The sequence below is a fragment of the Pristiophorus japonicus genome, chromosome 9, assembly GCF_044704955.1.
Source record: "Pristiophorus japonicus isolate sPriJap1 chromosome 9, sPriJap1.hap1, whole genome shotgun sequence".
NCBI classification, from domain to species: domain Eukaryota; kingdom Metazoa; phylum Chordata; class Chondrichthyes; family Pristiophoridae; genus Pristiophorus; species Pristiophorus japonicus.
Genome location: NC_091985.1, coordinates 151,683,319 through 151,708,657, shown reverse-complemented (window position 1 = coordinate 151,708,657; position 25,339 = coordinate 151,683,319). Strand labels below are relative to the sequence as shown.

At 42.5% G+C, this 25,339-nt stretch overlaps 1 protein-coding gene across 1 annotated transcript in view; it reads left to right on the top strand.

Moving 5' to 3' along the window:
- Positions 1 to 23,777, top strand: part of igf2r (insulin-like growth factor 2 receptor) — a 205,297-nt gene extending 181,520 nt beyond the window's left edge. Inside the window, exons 43-48 of the mRNA XM_070889968.1 lie at positions 458 to 604; positions 1,126 to 1,310; positions 9,996 to 10,182; positions 11,452 to 11,610; positions 14,754 to 14,823; positions 22,382 to 23,777. Of these exons, the coding sequence (XP_070746069.1) occupies positions 458 to 604; positions 1,126 to 1,310; positions 9,996 to 10,182; positions 11,452 to 11,610; positions 14,754 to 14,823; positions 22,382 to 22,834 (1,201 nt within the window). The 3' untranslated portion in view covers positions 22,835 to 23,777. The remainder of the gene's footprint in view (positions 1 to 457; positions 605 to 1,125; positions 1,311 to 9,995; positions 10,183 to 11,451; positions 11,611 to 14,753; positions 14,824 to 22,381) is intronic.
- Positions 23,778 to 25,339: the final 1,562 nt, after the last annotated feature.

The window sequence follows — 25,339 nt, the reverse complement described above, 5'->3', positions numbered from 1 at the left end:
GTCAAAATCCTGGAACTCCCTCCCTAACAGCACTGTGGGAGTACCCTCAACACATGGACTGCAGCGGTTCAAGAAGGCGGCTCACCACCACCTTCTTGAGGGCGATTAGGGATGGGCAATAAATGCTGGCCTTGCCAGCGATGCCCACATTCCAGAACGAATATTTTTTTAAAAACTAATCTTGCTCAAGAGCTGTAAGGTCTCCACAACATTGTAGTTTCGAATATTGAAAAATGGGATGGGGATAGAAATGAAAAAATCTGCATTATATAATGTATTTCTAAATATCCTGTACAAGCACATTTTGATCTGAGTCCAAAGTTGTCCAGTAATATGAAATTTGTTGTACTTGTTTACACTCTACTGAATTAAGCATTTTGTAGGTTCTTGATCTTTGCTTGGAATGGTGTGTGGCGTGTTCCTGACAAGTATAACTCTCAGATGCTTTTTTTTCCAGCTTTGATGAAAAGGAGTGTGAGTTTGTAATCATATGGGAGACTCGTGCAGCCTGTGCTGTCAAACCACAAGAGGTTTACATAGTGGGTGAAACCATTAAAAGCCCAACAACTGGCCAGAAAGTCAATTTGGCAGCTATTTATTCTAAGTAAGTATTATACATTTTGAGTGATTTCATGCTTTTAATTCAACTTTTAATTGTTTTGTGCATGTGCATAAACTTCAGTGTAATGTCACTTTTGTCAGCTGTTGCTGTGAAGACCTGTTTGTTTTTTTTGTCCTGTCTTGTCAGTGTCTATCCTCAAACTAAAATAAATCTCTGCAGATTTGTTTTAAAAATTGTGTTCTTTAGGTAGGTAAATTTCTGAAAACATTGAAACGAAACTTAACCTTGAATAGTATGTGGCTCGGTGCCAAATGGTTTTATCTCGTAATGCTCCTGTGAAGCACCTTGGGACGTTTCACTACATTAAAGACACTATAATGCAAGTTGTTGTTGTAGTATGACTGATCTTTGTGATTGACCTATTTAACCCATTTGCAACGCTGCTTTATTTTCCATTTATAGATTCCTTTTCTGTGATCCGCAAGTGTCTGGTTTCATATTTCAGACTGCAGAGCGCACTCATTCTACATATCGCTGCAAATTCTTGCTTTTGTGTATTGCAGGTTGTACAAAGCTTCGGGTGATATTCGCTCAAATGGTGACTCGTATATCTACGACATTCAGCTTTCTGGGATCGCGGATCCTGACCACGATCAGTGCAAAGAGTCGAACATCTGTCAGGTCAAAACTAACCAACCTTACTTCAGGCGTATTGGCATAGCTTCTAAAGCAAAATATTATCTTGAAGGTAAATACTTCATATTCTCTCATATTTTTAAATAGTTTGTTCCCCAACTTCTGTCTTTGGCTGAACCAGACTGTTCGCAACCTTGGTGTCATATTTGACCTTGAAATGAGCTTTCGATCACGTACCCGCAGCATAACTATTTCCACCTCTAACATCGCCCATCTCCACCCTTACCTTAGCTCATCCACTGATGAAGCTCTCATCCATGCCTCTGTTACCTCTAGACTTGACTATTCGAACGCACTCCTGGCTGGCCTCCCACATTCTACCCTGCATAAACTAGAGGTAATCCAAAACTCGGCTGCCCATGTCTCAACTCGCACCAAGTCCCACTCACCCATCATCACCATCATGATCATCGGCAGTCCCTCAGAGTCGAGGATGACTTGCTTCCACTCTAAAAGTGAGTTCTCCAGGTGACTGAAGCGTCCAATGCGGAACCTACAGTCTCTGACACAGCTGGGGCAGACAATGGTTGAAGGAACGGGTAATCGGGGAGCCTGGGTTGATGCATGTTCCTTCCGCTGTCTACGCTTGGTTTCTGCTTGTTCTCGACGATGGAACTCGCTGCTCAGCGCCCTCCCAGATGCTCTTCCTCCACTTTGGGTGGTCATGGGCCAGGGACTCCCAGATGTCGGTGGGGATGTTGCACTTTGTCAAGGAGGCTTTGAGGGTGTCCTTGAAGCTTGCCGTGTCGAAGCTCAGTGTAGACGCAGATGCCACTTGCGTCTGTGCACACTCGGAGGCCGAACTCCAAGCCACCGTCGACACCTTCACCGAGGATACGAGAGTATGGGCCTCATGGCCCACGCTAAAGATCCTCTACCAACCTGACCCCGCCACACAACATTGCTGCCTGATTATCAAAATCCATGACAAGGCCTTGGGCAACGTGGACCATTTTCCATACCTCGGGAGCTTACTGTCAGCAGGAGCTCGCCCATCACCCCTGTGCTCGCTGACCTACGTTGTTTTGTGGTTAAGCAACGCCTCGATTTCAAAATTCTCATCCTTATTTTCCGATTCCTCCATGGCCTCGCCCTTCCCTATATCTCTCTAATCTCCTCCAGCCCCACAAACCCCCCCCCCCCCCCCCCCCCCCCAAGATGTCTGCGGTCCTCTAATTCTGCCCTCCTGAGCATCCCAGATTATAATCGCTCAACCATTGGTGGCCGTGCCTTCTGTTGCCTAATTTGGAACTCCCTGCCTAAGCCTCTCTACCTCTCTTTCCAGCTTCAATACGCTCCTTAAAACATACCTCTTTGACCAAGCTCTTGGTTACCTGCACTGATTTCTACTTGTGCGGCTCGGTGTCAAATTTTTATCGCATAACACTCCTGTGAAACACCTTGGGGAGTTTCACTACGTTAAAGGCGCTATATAAAATACAAGTTGAAAGATCAATTTCTGCCATTGACCATTAGAATTAATTCTCAAAGTAGCACAAGTTGGGACTCCCTGGAACAAAAAACTTACTTTGATCGTGACATTATATAACCTGCTGTAACCTTTCTATAATAATTTCAGATTATAAAATATCCAGACTTGAGCACAAAATCTAGACGAACACATCAGTGCAGTACTGAGAGTGCGCTGCACTCAATCTTTCAGACGTGATAAGCCAAGGCCCCGTCTGCTCTCAGGCAGATGTAAAAAAGCCCATGCCACTATTTTGAAGAAGAGCAAGGACGTTATCCCCAGAGTCGGGGGCAATATTTCTCCCTCAACCAACAACACTAAAACAGATTATTTGGTCATTATCACATTGCTGTTTGTGGGAGCTTGCTTGTGTGCAAATTGGCTGCTGCGTTTCCTAGATTACAGCAGTGACTGCACTTCAAAAGTACTTCATTGGCTGAAAAGCGCTATATAAATGCAAGCCTTTCTTATAGCATTACCATTTAATTAAAATCCTCACCCTGTTAACATAAGAAATAGGAGCAGGAGTAGGCCATTTGGCCCCTCGAGTCTGCTCGGCCATTTAATAAGATCATGGCTGATCTGATCTTGAGCTCAACTCCACTTCCAAGCACGCCCCCCCGTAACCTTTCACTCCATTATCGTTCAAAAATCTGTCTATCTCCACCTTAAATATATTCAATGACCCAACCTCCACAGTTCTCCGGGGCAGAGAATTCCACAGATTTACAACCCTCTGAGAAGAAATTTCTGCTCATCTCAGTTCTAAATGGGTGACCCCTTATTCTTAAAACTATGCCACCTAGTTCTAGATTTCCCCACAAGTGGAAACCGCCTCTCTGCATCTACCTTGTCGAACCCCCTCAGTATCTTGTATGTTGCAATAAGATCGCCTCTCATTCTTATCGCCAATGAGTATAGGCCCAACCTGCTCAATCTTTCTTCATAAGTCAATCCCTTCATCTCAGAAATCAACCTAGTGAACCTTCTCCGAACTGCCTCCAATGCAAGTAGATCCCTCCTCAAATAAGGAGACCGACACTGTACAGAGTACTCTAGGTGTGGCCTTACCAATACCCTGTACAGTTGTAGCAGGACTTCCCTGCTTTTATACTCCATCCCCCTTGCAATAAAGGCCAACATTCCATTTGCCTTCCTGATTACTTGCTGTACCAGCATACAAAATTTTTGTTTCATGCACAAAGACCCCCAGGTCCCTCTGTACTGCAGCACTTTGTAATCTTTCTCCATTTAAATAATTTGCTTTTTTATTTTTCCTGCCTCACATTTTCCCACCATCTGCTAAATATTTGCCCACTCACTTAACCCGTCTATATCCCTTTGCAGATTATTCGTGTCCTCCTCACAACTTGCTTTCTCACCCATCTTTGAAACATCAGGAAACTCGGCAATATTACACTCTGTTCCTTCATCCAAGTCATTAATATAGATTGTAAATAGTTGAGGCCACAGCACCGATCCCTGTGGCACGCCACTAGTTACTATTCGCCATCCGGAAAATTACGCATTTATCCCGACTCTGTTTTCTGTTAGTTAGCCATGCTAATATATTACCTCCAACCCCATGAGCTCTTATCTTCTGCAGTAACCTTCTATGTGGCAACTTAGCAAATGCCTTCTGGAAATTCAAATACACCACATCCACTGGTTCACCTTATCCACCCTGCTTATTACATCCTCAAAGAACATCAGCAAATTTGTCATGCATGATTTCCCTTTCGTAGAACCCATGCTGACTCTGCTTGACTGTTATGCTTTTCCAAATGTCCTGGTAGTGCTTCCTTAATAGATTCCAGCATTTTTCCAATGTTGGGCTAAATGGTCTATAGTTTCCTGCTTTCTGTCTGCCTCCTTTCTTAAATAGGGGTGTTACATTTGCGGTTTTTCAATCCGCTGGGACCTCCAGAATCCAGGGAATTTTGGTAGATTACAACCAATGCATCCACTATCTCTGCAGCTACTTCTTTGAAAACCCTAGGATGTAAGCCGTCCAATCCAGGGGACTTGTCCATCTTTAATCCCATTATTTTATCGAATACCTTTTCTTTAGAGATACTGATTGTTTTAAGTGTCTTCCCCCCGCCGATTATCTATTATTAGAATGTTTTTAGTGTCTTCTACCGTGAAGACCGATACAAAATATTTGTTTAAAGTCTCTGCCATTTCCCTGTTCCCCATTATTCGTTCCCCAGTCTCATCCTCTAAGGGACCAACGTTTACTTTAGTTACATTTCCTTTTTTATATGCCTGTAGAAGCTCTTACTATCTGTTATATTTCTTGCTAGTTTGCTTTCATAATCCATCTTCTCTTTTTTTTTAAGTCGTCCTTTGCTGGTTTTAAAAAATTCCCAATCCTCTGGCCTCCCACTTATCTTGGCAATATTGTATGTCATTGTTTTCAATTTGATACCATCCTTTACTTCCTTAGCCACAAATGGTTCATCCTTCTCACTGGAATATATTTTTATTGGTGTGTTTAACGAGTTTAGCATCAATTTAGGACTAACTGATAAACTCGCCGTGTTTTTCAAATGTAAGTTATTTTTCTGCAGAAGTTGATGGTCTATGCATTAACTCATTTCATGCTGTTAGTGCGTTTACTTCTCGCTTGGCAACTCCTCCTGGTTAGTGGTTTTACATCTCAGGTTGCCCTAGTCCTTGGCTGAAAAAATGGTCTTTCCGCCTGCCTTTTAGCCAGTTGAGCCCAGATCTTTTGCAACTTGCTCCCACCTCCAAAATGGGGATTGGTGCAAAACAAAATGGCACAAAGGATTTGTTTTTGCTTGGAGAGGGGAAAATAGATTGGATTATATGGAGGGGAAGAAGGTTAAAAACAATTTATATTTATTTTTTTTTAAAAAGACACAACAGAAAGGTCTTCGGGTGAAGCAAAGGAAAGCTATTCGGGAGGGACTTGATTCTGGGACAGCAGGTGAAGAGTAATGGCAAGTGAGTTCGGATAGAAAATTGGAAGCTCTTGTCAGATAGAAAAACGTAAGATATAAGTGATGGGAGTGAAGAAAAGGGCAACAGGCAGAGCAGGACTGGAGGGCAGTCCGCGTGGAGAAAGGGAATTCCAAATTGTGCATGCAGTAGACACAAGTGGCTTTGTGGAACACATAATAACTGATAACATTGGCATTACTGCATGGTTCATTATGGAGTTTGTGAATTTTTTTTAGTTCCTAGGATGTGGGCATCACTGGCATGGCCAGCATTTAATGTCAATCCCCAATTGCCCTTGAGAAGATGGTGTGCCACCTTAATTTCAAAAAGGAGGCAGAGAGAAAGCAGGAAACTATAGACTGGTTAGCCCAATATCTGTCGTTTGGTAAATGCTGGAGTCCATTATTAAGGAAGCAGTAGCAGGACATTGAATTATGTTTTTCCCAGAGTCAGCATGGTTTATGAAAGGGAAATTATGTTTGACAAATTTGCTGGAGTTCTTTGAGGATGTAACGAGCAGGGTGGATAAGGGGGAAACCAGTGGATGTGGTGTATTTGGATTTCCAGAAGGCATTCAAAAAGGTTACTGCACAAGATAAAAGTCACTGGGTTGGGGATAATATATCAGCATGTTTAGCGGATTAGCTAACTAACAGAAAACAGTCGGGATAAATGGGTCATTTTCCGGTTGACAGACAGTGACTAGTGGGGTACTGCAGGGATCGGTGCTGGGGCCTCAACTATTTACAATCTATTCATGACTTGAATGGACTGAGTGTAATGTAACCAAGTTTGCTGATGATGCAAAGATGGGTGGGAAAGCAAATTGTGAGGCGGTCACACAATATCTGCAAAGGGATATAGACAGGCGAAGTGGGCAAACATTTGGCAGATGGAGAATAATGTGGGAAAATGTGAGGTAATCCACTTTGGCAGAAAAAAATAGAAAAGTAAATTATTATTTAAATGCAGAAAAATTGCAAAGTGCTGCAGTACAGAGGGACCTGGGGGTCCTTGTGCATGAAACAGTTAGTATATAGGTACAGCAAGTAATCAGGAAGGCAAATGTTATGCTGGCCTTTATTGCAAGGGGGGATGGAGTATAAAAACAGAGAAGTCCTACAACTGTACAAGGTATTGGTGAGGCCACACCTGGAGTACTGCGTACAGTTTTGGTCTCCGTATTTAAGGAAGGATATACTTGCATTGGAGGCAGTTCAGAGAAGGTTCACTCCGGAGTTGATTCCGGAGATGAGGGGTTTGACTTAAGATAGGTTGGGCTTGTACTTATAGGTAGTGATCTTATTGAGACATATAATGAGGGGGCTCGACAAGGTGGATGCAGAGAGGATGTTTCCACTCATGGGGGAAACTAAAACGAGGGGACATAATCTCAGAATAAGGGGCCGCCCATTTAAAAGTGAGATGAGGAGAAATTTCTTCTCCAAGGGTTGTAAATCTGTGGAATTCTCTGCCCCAGAGAGCTGTGGAGCTGGGTCATTGAATATATTTAAGGTGGAGATCGACAGATTTTTGAGCAATAAGGGAATAAAGGGTTATGGGGAGCGGGCAGGGAAGTGGAGCTGAGTCCATGATCAGATCAGCCATGATCATTAAATGGTGGAGCAGTCTCAAGGGGCTGAATGGCCTACTCCTGCTCCTATTTTTTATGTTCTGTTCTTGAACCGCTGCAGTCCTTGTGGTGACTTTGTCCTGGATGATGTCAAGCTTCTTGAATGGTGTTGGAGTTGCACTCATCCAGGCAAGTGGAGAGTGTTCCAGCACACTCCTGACTCGCGCCTTGTCGATGGTGGAAAAGCTTTGGGGAGTTAGGTGAGTCACTGGCAACAAGAGCAGCTCGGAGGCTGGGTATTCTGCAGCGACAGTATTTGTGGCGGGCCCAATTAAGTTTTTGGTCAATGGTGACCCCCAGGATGTCAGTGATGGTGGGGGATTCAGTGATGATAAAATGCCGTTGAATGTCAAGGGATGGTGGTTAGACACTCGCTTGTTGGAAATGGTTATTGCCTGACACTTGTGTGGTGCGAATGTTACTTGCCACTTATCAGCCCCAGCCTGAATGTTGTCCAGGTCTTGCTGCATGTGAGCATGGACTGCTCCATTATCTGAGGAATTGCGAATGACACTGAACACTGCAGTCATCAGTGAACATCCCCAATCTGACATGCTGGAGGGAAGGTTATTGATAAAGCAGCTGAAGTGGATGAATGAACACAGACCAGGGGCTGATGGGAGCTGAAGGAGTCTGGCACCTGGTGGAGGCTGAGCATAAAATATTGCTATGATATGTCTACTCGTCTCCGTGTCCCTTACCCTGACAATCCTGGGTATGGAGTTTGGTTAGATGTTGGGAAATATTTATTTTCAGAAGTCTGGCCCTCTGGAACAGGTACTTGAGCATATGATGAGTACGGATTCTCTGTAGTCCTTTAAAATGGAGCTGGACAAGTGCGTAATGGAGCCTATTTTCAGCTCGAGAGCATTTGCAGTTAGCTGGGAGAAGTAATTACAGATTACCGCAGTCTCCTGGAGCTTTGATTTGCTTGGAGTCCAAAGAATATAAAATATCTCGGGTCAGAAAAGACCAGTGCGCTCTCTACTCTGCCGTTCTGCTGTCCTAACATATATAACCAATGTGTTTCCTGTGGTACTTGTTTGTTTTGGCCATTTGAAGAGAGAGAAAATACTTGCCCCTCCAATCTCCCTCGGTAAACTGTTTCAAAGGCTGATCACCCTCTGAGGAAATGCTTTATAACATGTTGCCAGAAGCTACCCTTTGCTAGCTTGTACTCGTCCTCCCTTCCAGTGTGCCTAACTAGTGGAGGGTGATAGTCAAGTGCAGGGTTGATCCGAAGGCAAATGAATGGCAAATGGCCCTTATCCTAATAAAATCCCAGAATTCAGATCAATATGGTTATATGAAGTAATCTCATTTGAACTGCAGAATTGATTTTAATTCAGACAGTGAAAATCGATAATGGTGTACACTGCAATGATTTGTCAAATAGGCATTTGGGCTTATTTGTCTAAAACTTGTCAAGTCCTGAATTTGCTTCTGGTCTGCATATTTCTTGGCCCCCTTGGGCATTCCTATCTATCTCTGCTCTGGAGGCTGATGACCAGCCCACTCTACAGTTTCCTGTCTCTGCAGGATTTTATCAGCCTCCTTGTACAGCTGCCCTGCCCAGCACATCATCTAGCCATGATGTTCTTCGCCTGCCTCTTGCTTTATAGCCAGCTTTTCCAGGCAGTAACCACCCCAACAATTTCCCCTGTGACTCCTGAATAATACACTCATGGTATATAATTTTTATCATCATAATAAGCCGCATTAATTCTCTTGTGCTAACTCAAGGACTCTCAATAGTCAGTCATCTTACCCAACTAATTTTCATCGCAGGTCTTGTAGCGTCAGAACTCCCAACACCTCCAGTCTTTTTACTTCAGTTTTTTCACGGTAGTTTTTGCACCATACGATATTGTTGACCACGCACAACATTTCAGCATTCTACATCTTGCCAGTCTGACTTTATGGTTGCACAGAAGCCTCCTTTCTACAACTGGTATCCTCCTTTTAACTCCATTACTTTGGCCATCTGATGTTTCATACCCAAGTAAATAATTTGACTTGCTCCGTTTCTACATTGTTTGCTCTCTGGTTAATTTTTGCGAGATCCTCTTTGGCTATGATTCTCATTGACTGTCTTTGCAATCACTTTGAACCCATATTTATAAACATGTCTGATTTATCTGACATCTGTTCAGTATGTTTGTTCAATGTATCTTAGAAGCTGGGTTCAAAAATAATGGAAAATTGATAAATGGCTTAAGTCATCCAGGCCACGTGTCTCAATTAATTCAATGTGTTGAAAAGAGTGAGTGATGTAACGCATCTTCATTCTACTGCTCTTCTGTCTATTTTATTAACTCATCTTCAGCTCTCACTGCAACATGTTCGCAGTCAAGAATCCTAATAAGTATTGTGTTTTCCATCAATTCCAGCTCTTTCTGGGCATCTGTTCATCTTGTGCTTCATTCACCCTGTCAAACATCTCAATCTACAAAGCCTGTTCATTCCTGAACCAAATATTCCTTTGTTTCTTCCCTTCCCGCTCTGAAACCAAGCTCTGCATTGCTTAAATCGCCACGCTAGCTTCTTATTCTTTGTACGGGAAGTACTGCTAATAATCATACTACAGACTATTGTGTCTAATATGGAGGCCATCATCAGTTATGTGGTATGATTTACATTTCCAGTCTCTTGTTTTTTGTTTCCAGATGACGACTTGGACATAGTTTTTTCTTCTAACTCAGTGTGTGGCCGCGATAATTCCAAGAACGTCACTTCCACCATACTTCTCCACTGCAGTCAGTCGGCAGGGGAAGGGAAACCAGACTTCCTTCATGAGACTTCAGACTGCCAGTACCTGTTTTCATGGTACACGTCCACCGTCTGTGCACTGACGTGAGTTTTTCTGCCTGTTTATAGATTTAAGCTGCTGAAGACCGATTTTCAATATTTGTCCTTAGTCTTGCATTTTGATGCAGCTGCTGAATTATTTAAATAGTGCTTGGAAAACTGTCAGCTTCGTGTATTGAGAATTCTCCACTGAACCTTTCAGAAGGCTTGAACCCTCTTCTCGCTCCACACGCAAACACTTTGTATGTTATTTGCAAAAATATTCTATTTATTATAAAGATCAAACTCAGACTTCCTGAATTTCAAGATTCATTTTGGCCCCTAAAATATTCTAGTTGCATTATTTAAAACACTTGATATGGCTGGGAAAAATACTTGTAAGGAAAGCTTCCCCAGGATGGTGTTCTGACTGATCGACAGAATAACTGAGATGGGAAGATGAAAAGCAGTAACACATTCGGGGGGCCAAATAGTCATGTGGTGAAAGTGGAAGATTCTTGCTCACAAATGAAACCCATGTAAACTAACATTTCCAATCTCAAAAACCCAGAGGAAATTGTCAATTTATTTAAATCCAAACCTTCCATGGCTGACACCCTAAATGTGATTCAGTCTGTAGCGCTCTCACTCCTTGAGTCAGAAGGTTGTGAGTTCAAGTCCCACTCTGGAGACGTCAGTGCATATTGAGGCTGGTATCCCAGTGCTGTATTGAAGGAGTGCAGCACTGTCTGAGGTGCCATCTTGCGGATGATACATTAAATCAAAGCAGCATCTGCCCTCTAAGGTAGATGTAAAAGATTTCATTGCACTATTTGAGTAAGAGCAGGGGAGTACTCCCTGGAGACCTGACCAATATTTCTCCCTCAACTAACACCACGAAAAAAGATTATATGGTCATTCACATTGCTGTTTGTGCGACCTTGCAGTGTGCAAATTGGTTTCCCACATTACATCAATGACTATACTTCAAAAGTACGTCATTGACTGTGAAGCACTTTGGACAGTTTTGAGGCCATGTAAGTGCGATATAAATATAAGTTTGTTCTATTAGCACTTTAAGAGCTTTACTGCTGATGTTGCACTCTGGCATTTAAAAGGTTGAAGTACAGGACAAAGTAGAAAAGATATTTTGCACCAGTTTGGAGAAGATTGGTTTTGCCGTTTGAGAGTGTTTGTTTATCAAGAGGACTTTATAATGCAGAAGTACAGAGAAAGCGTAAGAGCTCCTATCGACAATCAGCAGACATGTTTAAAAACAAGTCCAACTCTGCAAGTGTGAGCTGCCTAACTCTGTCTTTTTGCTATTTTATACAGATCAGTCAATCCTGAGCTTCCGGATGGTAAGTCACAGACTGGAGACGATACCACAGGTTTGTCCGGGAGGAGCAGAGCTGTGGGGGCAGTGCTTAGTGTGTTACTGGTGGTACTCACTGCCTGCCTACTCATCTTGTTACTTTACAAACAGGAAAGAAGGTATGACCAAAATAATGATCACATCCATGAATTTTGTTCAAGATTTTGTTTAAAACTGAACACTTCACCCTCCCTCCCCTGCCTGCTTGGCACATTGTAAATCGAATAAAAGGATTAGAAGGGAGAGAAAATAGTTATCCTCATCAGTGCAACCTGGCGCACCAGCTCCCAATCTCTGGTGATAAGGCTTCGAGAAGAAAAAAAACAGGCAGGGGAGGAGGAAATTGTAGCCAATTTCAGGAAGACTGGGGAAATTCATTTTCGATTAGGTTGCGGGTGGCCATAATTCCATGACTCATTTCTCATCTAACCCCCTCTCCTTGATATGCGATAATGTCCCCCTCATTCAAACTTCCAGATGCCCTTTGCAATAGACTCTGATATCTATGCCTGCAAACTGCTGGGAGGTAGTACTAGAGGATGACAACTCAGAAGAAATACTTTCTGGTATTCAACCTGACTCTTAACCTGTGAATTTTATTGGCATGGCCTCTAGTCTGACTACAGTTATCAATTTGAATATTTTATTCAAATTAACCACAGTGAATGCTTTTATAACTTCAGAAACCTCAATCCTGCTTATTCAAAGTGACCAACTCCAACTGTCTATGGCTATCTTTGTACCCAAGTGATATGTTTTGTTAATTAATCTTCTCTGCACCCTCTTGAAGCTCAATGCCCATCAGATGTAGCCATAAAAAAGAGGCCAAAAAATCCAAGTGGAGATATACCAAAGTCTTCCACAACCAAAGTATACTGCTTAGTTTTGTTTATTGACCAATCAATGCCTCCGAGATCCCGTTTTGATTTCTCTATAACTACCTTGTATTGCCTAGAAACTTTAATGACTAACTTTCAACTAGTTCAAAGTTCCTTTCCTCTTACTTCTAATGGATAGCCATCTATGTGGAGAATTCTTGAGATCCCTCGCTGTTTGTGCATAATATGGTACTTCTCCACTTTGAATGGTATCTGATATTTATAAGCCCATTCACTTGTGTAAAACTGCTTACAACCCACTAATCATCTTACTGCCAAGCTTTCCATGTTTCTGTATCTGCAAATTTAATACTGTTATGCCGTCCTCAAGATTGTCTTTAATAAAAATCATTCCATAAAGGACTCCTGGGCCCCAATGTGAACCCTTACTGTTAATAACCATACTCTATTCACACATATAGCAAACCCTGTCAATTCTACTATTTCCCAATAATAATACCAAGTTCCCTTGGTCTGATTTATTTGCTCTTTAAAATGTGACTACACAGATATTTAGCAATCCTTTGAACCATCACAGTCTGGAAAATCAAGCAGTGGCTGAGGATTTTCCTATTTCTTTGCTAAATTGAATTGGACCTTGGAGAGCTATTACTCAAGTCCATTTATATTTAGCTAATACCGCAGTCTCACTTCTGATTTTACTAATTTTACCTAAGCAAACAAACTGGGATCACCCTGTTGTCTTCACAAATCTAAACGTACAAAATACCTGCTTAGTTCTTGCTGTTTCTAACCTATTGCAACATCTTTTAAGGACCAATATGGTCCTTGATTGTTTGCTTTTGGGTGGGGGGGGGGGCTGTTACAAGACAATTGTTTCCACACAGGCTTATTAGAACATGGAATGTTTTACCACAAATGGATATTAAAACAAAGTGTTATTTAAACATAATTTGATGTGTATTTACAAAGAAAGGATATAAAAGGTTACAGGATAGAGGCGGGGGTGATGAGAAGAGAGTGGAGGGCTGTAGGTTTTCTCATATTTCTGTACAAGGAATATTTCCACCATTGCTGCCCACAAAGTGCCAAGTAGAGGCTGGATACTTATCCACCAGGAAGAGGGGAAAATGGCATTGCATGTCATGCTGGGTCAATCCTGCACTTGGTTGTAGACTCAAGTGACACCAGTTAAAGTTCAGAATGAGATTTGTTCTGTGATGTAGGAAAACCTGTCGGGAATTGTTTATTTTCACTCCTGCACTGTTGCCTCGAGTCCCCCAAGGGGTCTCTCTTAGTGGTCTCCCATTTCTCATTTACATGCTACCCCTCGGCAACATCATCCAAAAACATGTCATCAAGCTCAACATAAAGACTGACAACACCCAGTTCAACCTCACCACATCAGTTCGACCCCTCCACTGCCTCTCATTTGTCACGCTACTTGTCCAACATCCAATATTGGATCAGCAGAAATTTTCTCCACATTTAATATTGGGTACATGCCACTAATTTTGTTCCCTGGCCACTGACCCCATCCCTCTCCATGGCAACTGTCTGAGACTGAAGCAGATTGTTCGCAACCGTTGCGTCCTAATTGACTCTGAGCTGACCTTCCGCCCCCATATTCTCCCCATCACCAAGAACGCTTATTTCTATCTCCATAACGTCGGCCATCTCCGTCCTGCCTCAGCTCATCTGCTGCTGAAACCCTCATCTGTGCCTTTACCTCTAGACTTGACACTTCCAATGCTCTCTTGGCTGACATCCCACCTTGCACCCTCCCTCCATAAACTTGTTCATTTAAACCGTTGCCCATATCCTAACTTGCACCAAGCCCCATTCACCCATCACCCTTGCGCTCGCTGACCTATATTGGCTCACAGTTCAGCAACGCTCAGTTTTAAAATTCTCATGTTTCCAAATCCATCCATGGCCTCACTCCTCTATCTCCGTAACCACCTCCAGCCCCATAACCCTCAGATCTCTGCTCTCCTCCCAATTCTGCCCTCTTGTACCTCCTCGATGTTCATCGCTCTACCATTGGCGGCCATGCCTTCTGCTGCCTAAGTCCTACGCTCTGGAATCCCCCCCCCCAAACCTCTACCCCTCCTCTCAAGTCACTCCTTAAAACCTACCTCTCTGACCAAGCTTTTGATCATCTGCCTAATATCTCCTTATGTGGCTCGGTGTCACATTTTATTTGGTAATGCTCCTGTGAAGTACCTTGGGACGTTTTACTATAAATAAAGGCATTATATAAATGAAAGTTGTTGTAATAATCATGAAGCTACTGCTTTAAGTGTAGCTTTAAAGATCCTGTGTGAATGTAACACTTTTTTTTTGTTGTCCTGTCCCCTCTTCTCTTTCCCCGCCCCCCCCTGCCTTGTGACTCATTTTTATAATTCTGTACATTTTTTTAGGGAAATAATTCTGCAGAAAGTGACTGGTTGTTGCAGGAGAAGAGCTGGCGTTGCATACAAATACACAAAGGTAAAGATTTTGTGTTATTTTCCTGCGGCTTTTTGATGCCCGTGTAGTAAGAATAGTACATTGAAGATAAGTAGACAAGGGACCTTGGAGTGCATGTCCACAGATCCCTGAAGGTAGAAGGCCAGGTAGATAAGGTGGTTAGATGGCATACGGAACACTTGCCTTTATTAGCCAAGGAATAGAATACAAGACTAGGGAGGTTATGCTTGAACTGCAAAACGCTAGTTAGGCCACAGCTAGAGTACTGCGTGCAGTTCTGGTCACCATATTGCAGGAAAGATGTGATTGCATCAGAGAGGCTACAGAGGAGATTTATGAGGATGTTGCCTTTACTGGAGAATTTTAGCTGAGGAAAGATTGGATAGGCTGGGGTTTTCTTTGGAACAGAGGAGGCTGAGGGGAGACTTTATTGAGGTGTATAAAATTGAGGGGCCTGGATATAGTGGATAGGACGGACCTATTTCCCATAGCAGAGGGGTCAACAACCAGGGGGCATAGATTTAAAATAATTGGTAGGCCAGTTTATAGGGGATTTGAGGGGAAATTTCTTCACGCAGAGGGTTGGAGAGGTCTGGAACTCGCTGCCTGAAAAGGTGGTAGAGGCAGAAACCCTCACCACATTTACAAAGTACGTGGGTATGCACTTGAAGTGCCGTGACTTACAGGGCTATGGACCTATAGCTCGAAACTGTGATTAGGCTGAATAGCTCTTTGTCGGCCGGTGTGGACACGATGGGCCGAAATGGCCTTCCTCTGTGCTGTAAATTTCTATTATTCTAAGGACGTTTTAAAGCTGCTATTACATTGAAATAAGGATATTTAAAAGAGTACATTACTAATTTATTCTTTAATATATTTTTTAAGTCGAAGCACAAAGCCACTAAGAGTAACTGGGTGGGGAAAAGGTTGAGATAAGTTGGTGTGCAAGTGAGGAGTTAGTTTATCAGCAGGATGCTAAGTGAAAGAAAGAAAACTTGCATTCATGTATACTCTGGATATCCCAAAGGATGTCACCGCTAATAAATTCATTTTGAAGTGTATTGCTGTTGTGCAGGCACGAAGATTCCACAGACAGCAAATTAGATAAATCACCTGATGATTTGTTTTGGTTTTATGGTTGAGGGATAAATGATGACCAGGACATTGCTCTTCAGAAAGTGCCATGGGATCTTTAACACCCACCTGAACAAACAGAGGCTGTTAGTGTACAGACTGATGTCTTCCTATCTAACGGCACCTCTGACATTGCAGCACTCCTTCAGTACTGCTCAGAAGTGGTGGCCTAGATTATGTGCTCAAGTCTCTGAAGTGAGACTTGACCCCACAACATACTAACCCAGGTGAGTGTGTTATCACAGCCAAGGCTGACACAAAAGGTGACTAAGTGAAAAGGCAACAGCAGGAGTTTGCGCTTGAAGGTAAGGCGAGGTAGTTCAGCACTAAAAGGGATTGGGCCTGAATCTACAATGCTAGGACAGCTGAACAAGAAAATTTGTTCGTTTAGTATGTCACAGCAACTGATGCAGTAGAAATGGCAGTGGGATCAGGAGCTGGACCTGATGGCGGATTGGGGGGAGGGAGGATCAGGAGCTGGACCTGATGGCGGATTGGGGGTGGGGCGGAGGGGAGGGAGGATCAGGAGCTGGAGCTGATGGCAGATTGGGGGGGGGGGGAGGGAGGATCAGGAGCTGGACCTGATGGCGGATTGGGAGAGGGGGAAATGATCAGAATCTAGCCTGGGTGAGGGGGGGTCAAGATCAGGAGCTGGACAGGTGAGGATGGTGGGAAAGAGGGAGAATATCCAGAGCTGGACCTACTGGGTGGGGGTGTGTGATCAGGAACTGGACCTGGACTGGGTGGAGGTGGGGCAAGATCAGGAGCTGGACCTTTGTGGGGGGTGTTGGGAAAGGAGGACAGAATCAGGAGCCGGACCCTGGCGGGGGGACAGAATCAGGAGCCGGACCCTGGCGGGGGGACAGAATCAGGAGCCGGACCCTGGCGGGGGACAGAATCAGGAGCCGGACCCTGGCGGGGGACATGGAGCTGGGTTTGAAGATTGCGACAGGCATGAAGTAGGATAATCTTGTACAAATTACCCTGGAGGTATAGATGCATGAAGGGAAGGAACCGCGTGTTGCTCAAACACAGGAATGCTTAGCTTGAGGAGCAACCAGCTACAGTCCACAACATGCTGGGAGAAAAGACTTGTTGAAATGTTCCAGAAAGATGGTCACCCACACATGGGGAAGAATAATAAAGCCGTGGTAAGGAAGTTGGGAGTACTGTTTGCAGGGAGTGCAGGAGGAACATGTAGAGAAAACCTATGGGGTCCAGACTTGTTCAGTACGTATTTACTTGAAGACTTTTAATTAGGAGAATATACTGTCTGATTCTGAGCTATGGCCCAGCATCTTGAATAGTGTGTTGCCCTTCTAGTGCCAATATAAAGAGCGTAACCGAACGGGTGCAGAAAAATCAGCCAGAAATTGAAATCAATGATATAGAAATGGATAGGATGTGGCGGTCCTGTGGAAGGAGTTGAGTTCATTGCACATTTCAAGGGTGGTAATCTGAGAATTGGTGGCATTTTCTGGCTGAGTGAAGGGGGAACAGTAGACTTATCAACATATAACTGGTAGAACAGGAAGACTGGTTCGGAGCAGGGAGAAGCTGTTGAGATAGGATGTGGATGGACTTCATGTAACTGGGTTTGGTACTAATGTCCTTACAGGGAAAATAAATAGGCTAGTGGTGCAATATTTCAATTAGTAAGGCAGGGGATAGATAAACAAAACCAACCAGAAAGAAGTTAATTTAATAAGGGAAACATGAAATGAGAAGAATCGAGTTAACCTATCGAGGTGCACATATATGGATGTTGACTTGGACCAAGTGTAATATATCCAAGTTTGCTGACGATACAAAGCTAGGTGGGAAAGTAAGCTGAGTAGGATGCAGAGTGGCTGCAAAGGGATAGAGTCAGGTTAAGTGAGTGGGTAAGAAGGTAGCAGATGAAGTATAATATGTGAAAATGTGAGATTATTCCCTGTGGTATGAAGAATAGAAAAGCAACAGCACTGAATTCATGCCTTGAGGGGCCCTGCAACTTCCAGGTTTAAGCATGCACTGCGCATGCGCCGAAACCCGAAACTTGCGATTCGTCAAGAATCCTCTCGTCAGATCATACGAATCTGACCGAAATAGGCCTCTGCAGGCGGAGAGTTGGGCTATTTACCCAACTTCTGCCCAGCGAATGCCCGTGATACTCTTGCACCTGGTAAAAGCAGGCATGCAAGACTTTTAAAGGACAAATAGTTTTTCAATAATTTAAACAATTAAAAACTTGTGAAATAAGGTAAGTTTATTTTTAGACCCTTTTAAAATATGTAAATTTATTTTTCAAAAAATAAAATTTTAAATAATTAAATTCCATTTTGATTTTAAATGTGATTTTTTAAAATGTATTTTAAGTGTTTGTTTTTGGGGTATTCCCATTCATACTCATGGTGAACTCACCATGAGTATGAATGGGAATACCCCTACTTTGGGCCGGCCCACGTGATCCCAGGGACGCTTGCGAAGCACCTGCCCTCCTGGGTTACGTGAGTCTCTGCAGGCCTACACGTAGAGGCCCAGGACCGCAAGTTGTCAAACCTCCTTACCACCAGGTAAGTTGGTAGATTTATTTTTCAGGTTTGAGGCTTTCTTCCCCGCCCCCGCCCCCCCCCCCCCCCCCCCCCCCAAGCAGGAAGCCTCCGACCGCAATTTCTGCACCAATGTTTTTAAATGGTGAACTATTAAATATTGGTACAAAAACAAAATACTGCAGATGCTGGAAATCTGAAATAAAAACAAAAAATGCTGGAAATACTCAGCAGGTTCTGATGAAGGGTGGTTAACCTGAAATGTTAACTGTTTCTCTCGCCACAGATGCTGCCTGACCTGAGTATTTCCAGCATTTTCTGTTTTTATATTAAATGTTGTTCAGGAGGATTTGGGTGGTCTTGTACAGAAAACATAAAATGTTAACACGAAAGCAAAATACCGCAGATGCTGGAATCTGAAATAAAAGCAGAAAATGCTAGAAATATTCAAGTCAGGCAGCATCTGTGGAGAGAGAAACAGAGTAAACGTTTCAGGTTGATGGCCCTTTGTCAGAACTGGAAAAAGTTAAGAGATGTAATAGGTTTTTAGGCAAGTTTAAAGAAAGTTAACATGCAGGTACAACAAGCAATTAGGAAGGCAAATTGTCTGTTGGCCTTTATTGCAAGAGGGTTGGAGTACAAGAGTAAGGAAATCTTGCTGCAATTGTTACAGGGCTTTGGTGAGACCACACCTGGAGTACTGTGCACAGTTTTAATCTCCTTATCTAAGGAATATATACTTTCCTTTTGGAGGTGCAACAAAGGTTTATTGGATTGATTCCTGGGATGAGAGGGTTGCCGTGATTGACAAATCTATTAAATTTTGAGGTTGTGAATCTTTGCAATTCTCTACCCCAGAGGGCTGTGGATGCTCAGTTGTTGAGTATATTCAAGGCTGAGTTGATAGATTTTTGGATTCTAAGGGAATCAAGGGATTATGGGGATCGGGTGGGGAAAATGGAGTTGAGGTTGCAGATCAGTCATGATCTTATTGAATGACAGAGCAGGCTTGAAGGGGCGTAGTGCCTACTCCTCCTATTTCTTATGGTAGCATTCATGGAGAGTTGACTTAACGCAAGGTTGTTGTGACAGTTGGAAATTATGATAAAGAAATCTTCGAAAGATTAACTCCATAGATGAGTATAACACACAATGGTTTGAAGTGTGGGAGAACAGAAAAGGAGGTGCAGTAGCTGTATGTCAAGGATTCCCAAGGGATAAAGGAAATAGACCAATTGGTACAGGCTAAGCTTTCCAACCTTAGATCTGTCTGGAAATGTACATTACAAAGGGAACCAAGGTCGTTCTAAGGATTACTGGTAAATCATCAGGCCACAGAAGGCCAGTTATCTTAAGAAAAGATAAAGAAAACATGTGCAAGAGAGATCATTCCATTGGGATATTTTGACCAATTTAAAATGAATTTGGAATGCTAAGCAGTCTGTAATCTGAACCAATGACTTTAATGCATGACTGCTAACTGACCTAATGTTTTACAGATGTCTAATGTCTTAATCTAATGATAGCGTGACCCAGATGGAATACTGGGGATGGAGCTAATGGTAGCACTAGGCAACAGATTGTAATCCAATTTGATATGACAAAACTCTACTCCGGTATATTAATTTGAAAGGGTCAAGCTCAAAACAGTGACAAAATCTGAAACAAATGGACTAGGAAGTAATCAGTTGAGGACAAACTGAATACAGGTTGGACCTCTCTGGACCAGGAGGTGTTCAGGAGCCTGGGCGCTGTCTACAGGTACCGCTTTGCCTAGGCTCAGCATGACCTTCTGTGGTTTAGAAAATTCTCTGTTCCGGTAGCGGTCGGGTCCCGAGGGTGCCGGACCAGAGGGGTCCAACCTGTACCTCTAAGGACACACTAAGTACATACCAAGGACTGGTGAGCACAGATTAAAGAAACGTGACCCTAAATGGATTCAGCAATGTAAAGTAAGGAAAACAAATTTCAATGTCCTTGGGAAGAAATGTGAAGGAATCCATGTGGAAGAATACATGAAACTCAAAATGCAGAAGAAAAGTGGTCAAATGAAAGTGAGGAGCAGAAATGGACTCAGCTTTAGAAGCAAAACTAAGAAGTAATAAATTCTTCCAGTAATCGGACAAGAGAATTATTGAAGAATACCAATTTCTTCAGCAGTAAGGATAGAGTTGAGCTGAGAATAGTGAACATACTAAATTATGTACTTCCGCGGGGAACACTTTTATGCCAACCATCATTGGAGGTTCTGAACTCAATTTAACAAGTTTGAGATCCTATGCATGGACATTCTAGATAGGCTTAAAGGGCTCAATGTGACAAATTAGAGATGGATACTGTGTACCTGAGGATGGTAAGTGAGATTAGAGGTGACACCAGCAAAGTGCTGACAGTCATCACAGGGAAATCTGATTGAAGGGCAGCCCCATTGAGTTTGAAACCAGAAAGTTTTCAAGAAAGATCGATAAAACAACCGCTAACTACAGATCCTTTAGCCAGTTACTTCAGTATCTGGCAGAATAATGGAATCCATCATTGGGAACAAACTTGAGCATTAACCATATACAAGAAATTTCGTAAATGGCAGTCAACATAATTTCAGATGGCAGAAGTCCTACCTGTCTAATTTCCTCGACTTTTTTTGGCTGCCAGAAATGGGTGTTTGACAACTGTATTCAAAGTCTACCTAACTTCCAGAAAGCCTTTGATTAATTTCCACATGAAAGACTGCTGTACCAGCTTCGGGACATCCTGCATGAAAATTGGGGAGGTGGATAAGAAATGTGGTGAAAGATGAGGCAGCTGGGCAATGTCTTGCTGGGGAAAGCAATTGAGGAGTGCAACAGGGATTGGCAATGGGACCATTACTGTTTGATATACCTAAATGACCTGGGGTCAGGAACACAATGCAAGTTGGCCATTCACAGCAGATAAACTGAGGCAGTAGGATCTGGGGAAGCACCCAAGGAGTTACACAAGAGTAGACGGAATTCTGACATGACATTCAATACAAGTAAGCACAAATTGTTTGACAAGAATTTAAAATGGGACAAATTGGTCTCAAACCAGCTTAGGGCAGAGACAGCAAGTTATCTGGAATGACTGGACATAGCAATCGAGTCATTCACTGCAGCGAAGTAAACTGAATGTTGAGCTGCATTGCTAAGTCAGTCGAATAGAAGTCCTATGACTGCCATGCTGAAATCGTACAATGCTCTAGTGAGGCTGCACCTCGATTGCTGTTTGCTTGTCATGATGAGACATTGAAACATCCCAGCTCTAAAATTAGTGCTCTAAAAAGATGAATATGATGTAGAAGTAATTAAGTTACAAAGTAGAGTAGAAAAAGTTAATGGGACAGCCAAGGAGTTGCAGAATAGTAGATTATTTGAAGTTAAGCCACAACTGTAGGACAAGCAGATATAGATAAAACTGATGGCAAGTTCCAATGTTAGGAAGCACTTCTTCACACACTGATCTAAACTTAGAATGGAGTCTGCTATTGGAGTCAAAAACTGGAGTCATTCCAACATCAGATAAGTGCTGTAATCGGGGGATGGCATACATGAAAGAATGAGCTAAATGGCTTTTCACGCAAGTACTTATGTGTAATTATACCTCTGCAAAATTGCTTAAATGTGCTGCTCTATGCTAACAGCCACAGTGGTTGAAGGATTAGGTGAATCAATTCACTTCCCACCTGCTGGATATCTGCACTTTGCCATGTGACCGAGGATGCCTCATAGCTGGATGACCAGTTAAATGAGATTAGCTGAGTTGTAGTGTCATCATAATGATGTAGTGTGTACAAACTGATGAAAGGCAGGGCTGCAAAATACCACTTTGTGCTAATGATTCCATTTGTTGGGCTAGAATCTCGCTGAAATGTAATTTGATTTTTTTTTCTCCATCAGATTAATGGGGAAGAGGAGGGTGATGAAAATGAGACCGAATGGTTGATGGAAGAAGTCACGTCGTCTGATGAGAGTGGACAAACACCAGCAAAAGAGTGCCAGGAAAATGGCCTGAACCATGTTGTCACTAAGGCTGTAAATGCTGATGTTTTTAGTTCATTCCCATTGGATGATCAGGACAGTGAAGATGAGGTTTTGACCGTGCCACAAGTGAAAGTCAACTCGACCAGGACAGGGGAATCCAAGACCATGGGCAGACCAAAGCAGTGGCACCCACAGAACAATCACTTCCACGATGAAAGTGATGAGGATTTGCTGGGTTTGCAGAACGAAAGGAAGGAGAGCAAGGGAAAATCAAAATCCAATCCGCGACCGAAGCGGAGCAGGCCGACCACAGACTCCACAAATGCAACTTTTCATGATGACAGTGACGAGGACATGCTAAAGGTTTAGCCATTGTGCCTAAATACTGACGAGCTTGGACAGACCTGGATGAGAGGAGTCTGCCTGTCGTTTACTCTGCTGAATGTTTGAATAACCCTGCTGATTTCTGCAAAATTATACACAAGGGAACTGCATAAACACTTCTGATTGTTTACAATGACGTGTAAAGAGACAAATCTTTGCTGATTTCCTAGCAAATGCCGAAAGGGTATTTATATATTAAATTTAAAAAAAGCTTGTGCACATGGCCATTTCTTTGGGGCAATAGTTAATTGCACCCAAATATTGCAAAGAGTTCTGCGATGCTTTCTTTAACTTTGACCTGACTGTTCTTACAAAGAAATAGGCAGGGGAACAGAGTAAAAGAATGTCTGTTACTTTGCAGCTCAGTATCTTTGATTAGCTTCCATGAAGCACTGCCCTTTTGCATTAATATTTATTGGAAGTCCAGGAACAGTAGCAAGGGTTAGTGGAAATTGGTACTTTGCTCTTCCTCCCAACCAGGAAAAGGTACAGTGATGTAGGGAAATGAGGATGGTTTTGATATAGCCATTCCATTTTGGAAAACTGTTCCTGATCCACACGAAGAAAGAAAACATTTTGCAAATGACTCTGGAGTAGTATTGTGTGAGCACTGTGCTACAGATGCAAGTATACAAGTTGGCAGGACATGTTAGAGATGTGTCTGCTCTCGTCCTTTTGCACGTCCCTCCTATGAAGTCTATTCCACATTATTATTGTCCATATTTGATGGGTTAGTACCAAAGTGCAGCAGTATGTGTTGGGCAGATGTTCTTTTGTATCTCTTTCTGGTTTGGGTTCAAAGATTCTTTTTTAATTATTTGCCAATCAAAGGTTTGTGATTTTTGTTTCCTACAAAAGGTTTGATAATTTTGTTGTAATATGAAGCACAGCACCCATTTCAATAAAAGTTGGAAATATTCCCAGTCTAGTTATGCTCCATGTAAGATTTTTGTCTTGTCATTGCATCAGTACACTCACACAAAATGCTCCCATCGTTTCAAGCCCCTAGAACATTTTAATGTAAAACTTAAAAGAAAAATCAAATTGCAGCATTTAAAACTCAAATTTGTGTTTGCTTTTTTAAATAAAATGATTGTAGACCTATTCAGTACATACCTCAATCACTTCGGTTTTTAGCACTATTTTGGCGGAGTTTACAGCACTTTATAAGCAGCATGGGTGCAGTCTTTAAATGGTGGCCCGTTTATGTATTTTAGTGTTGCTGATAATGATCCAGACTTTGGGAAGTGCAACAAAAAAGGTGCCTTGAAGACATTCATTGCACATTCTGTTTAAACAGCCTTTAACTGTTGACCTCCATCCCAAACGATAGCACATTGTCAGCTGAACCCCACTCCCAAGCAATGGCGTTGTGTTGGGTATGGGCTACTTATCTATGGCTTTATTTACCCTTCAGTTCTGTTTTAATGCAGCATTAAACCAGTGGAACCCCTGTTGATGCTCGCTTACTTTGCTGTGTTTTCAGTATTCCCTTTTGAATCTGGAGTATAGTCCCTTTTGTTTGGTTTTTCAGCAAGCATTCATCAGTTGCCTGTTTCTCATTCCTTCCTAATGTGTGCTTGTCTCATCGCCGAGCGCAGGCAGACCAGTCCCACCCAGCCTTACCCTCAACGACTATCTGTCCCACCTGTGACTGGGACTGTGGTTCTCGTATTGGACTGTTTAGCCACGTACGGACTCATATTTTTTGAGTGGGAACATGTCTTCCTCGATTCCGAGGGACTGCCTATGATTGTGTGCTTGTTTCTCCTGTAATCTGGACACTTTTTATTGCAGCTACCCTTGTTTGTGTCATTAAATACACATGTTGTGTTTAACTGGTTCCTTTTTTTTGTCTCTACAGTGGTCTCCATCTTTGATCACATCAGTGTGCCAAAAATGAATTAAAAGGAAATAGGCAAGATAAGTAGAAAGAATTACAAAATCGCATTAATGAGCTGGGAGGATTTGTCGAGGTGGGCAGAATATGGAGTAAAAGGGAAAAAGAAGCTGAATCTAGGCTCCTGACCAATTTAAGCTTAAACATACGTACAGTATATAATTTGGGAAATTGTAAAATGGAAAATAAACCAAAGGAAAAAAAACCTGGTGATTTGCTCCCAATAGGAGAATGTTTATAAATCAATTTCAAATTAAATGTATTAAAACGGAGACGATATATTAAACTTTAAAATCGAATAGGCGGTAGCTGAAATCCCTTCCTTATAATCAAGTTGTTTTCATGTTGGCTTGTGTTTCAGAAATGGTACAGCCCGTGGTGATATTGTCTTGATGTAGTGGAAATCCTAGCTCACCCTAGCCCAGTAGTGGTGTAATTAAAATGTATTTCTTGATAATATATGAAAATAAGCTAATGAACCTTTTCTTGACTGAAAAAACACAATTCACTGTTGGAAAAGTTTCAAATGTAACAGGTTCTTAAGGAAGTGCAGGGGCCTGAAAGGGGGAGGGGAGGAAAGAACAAAAGGG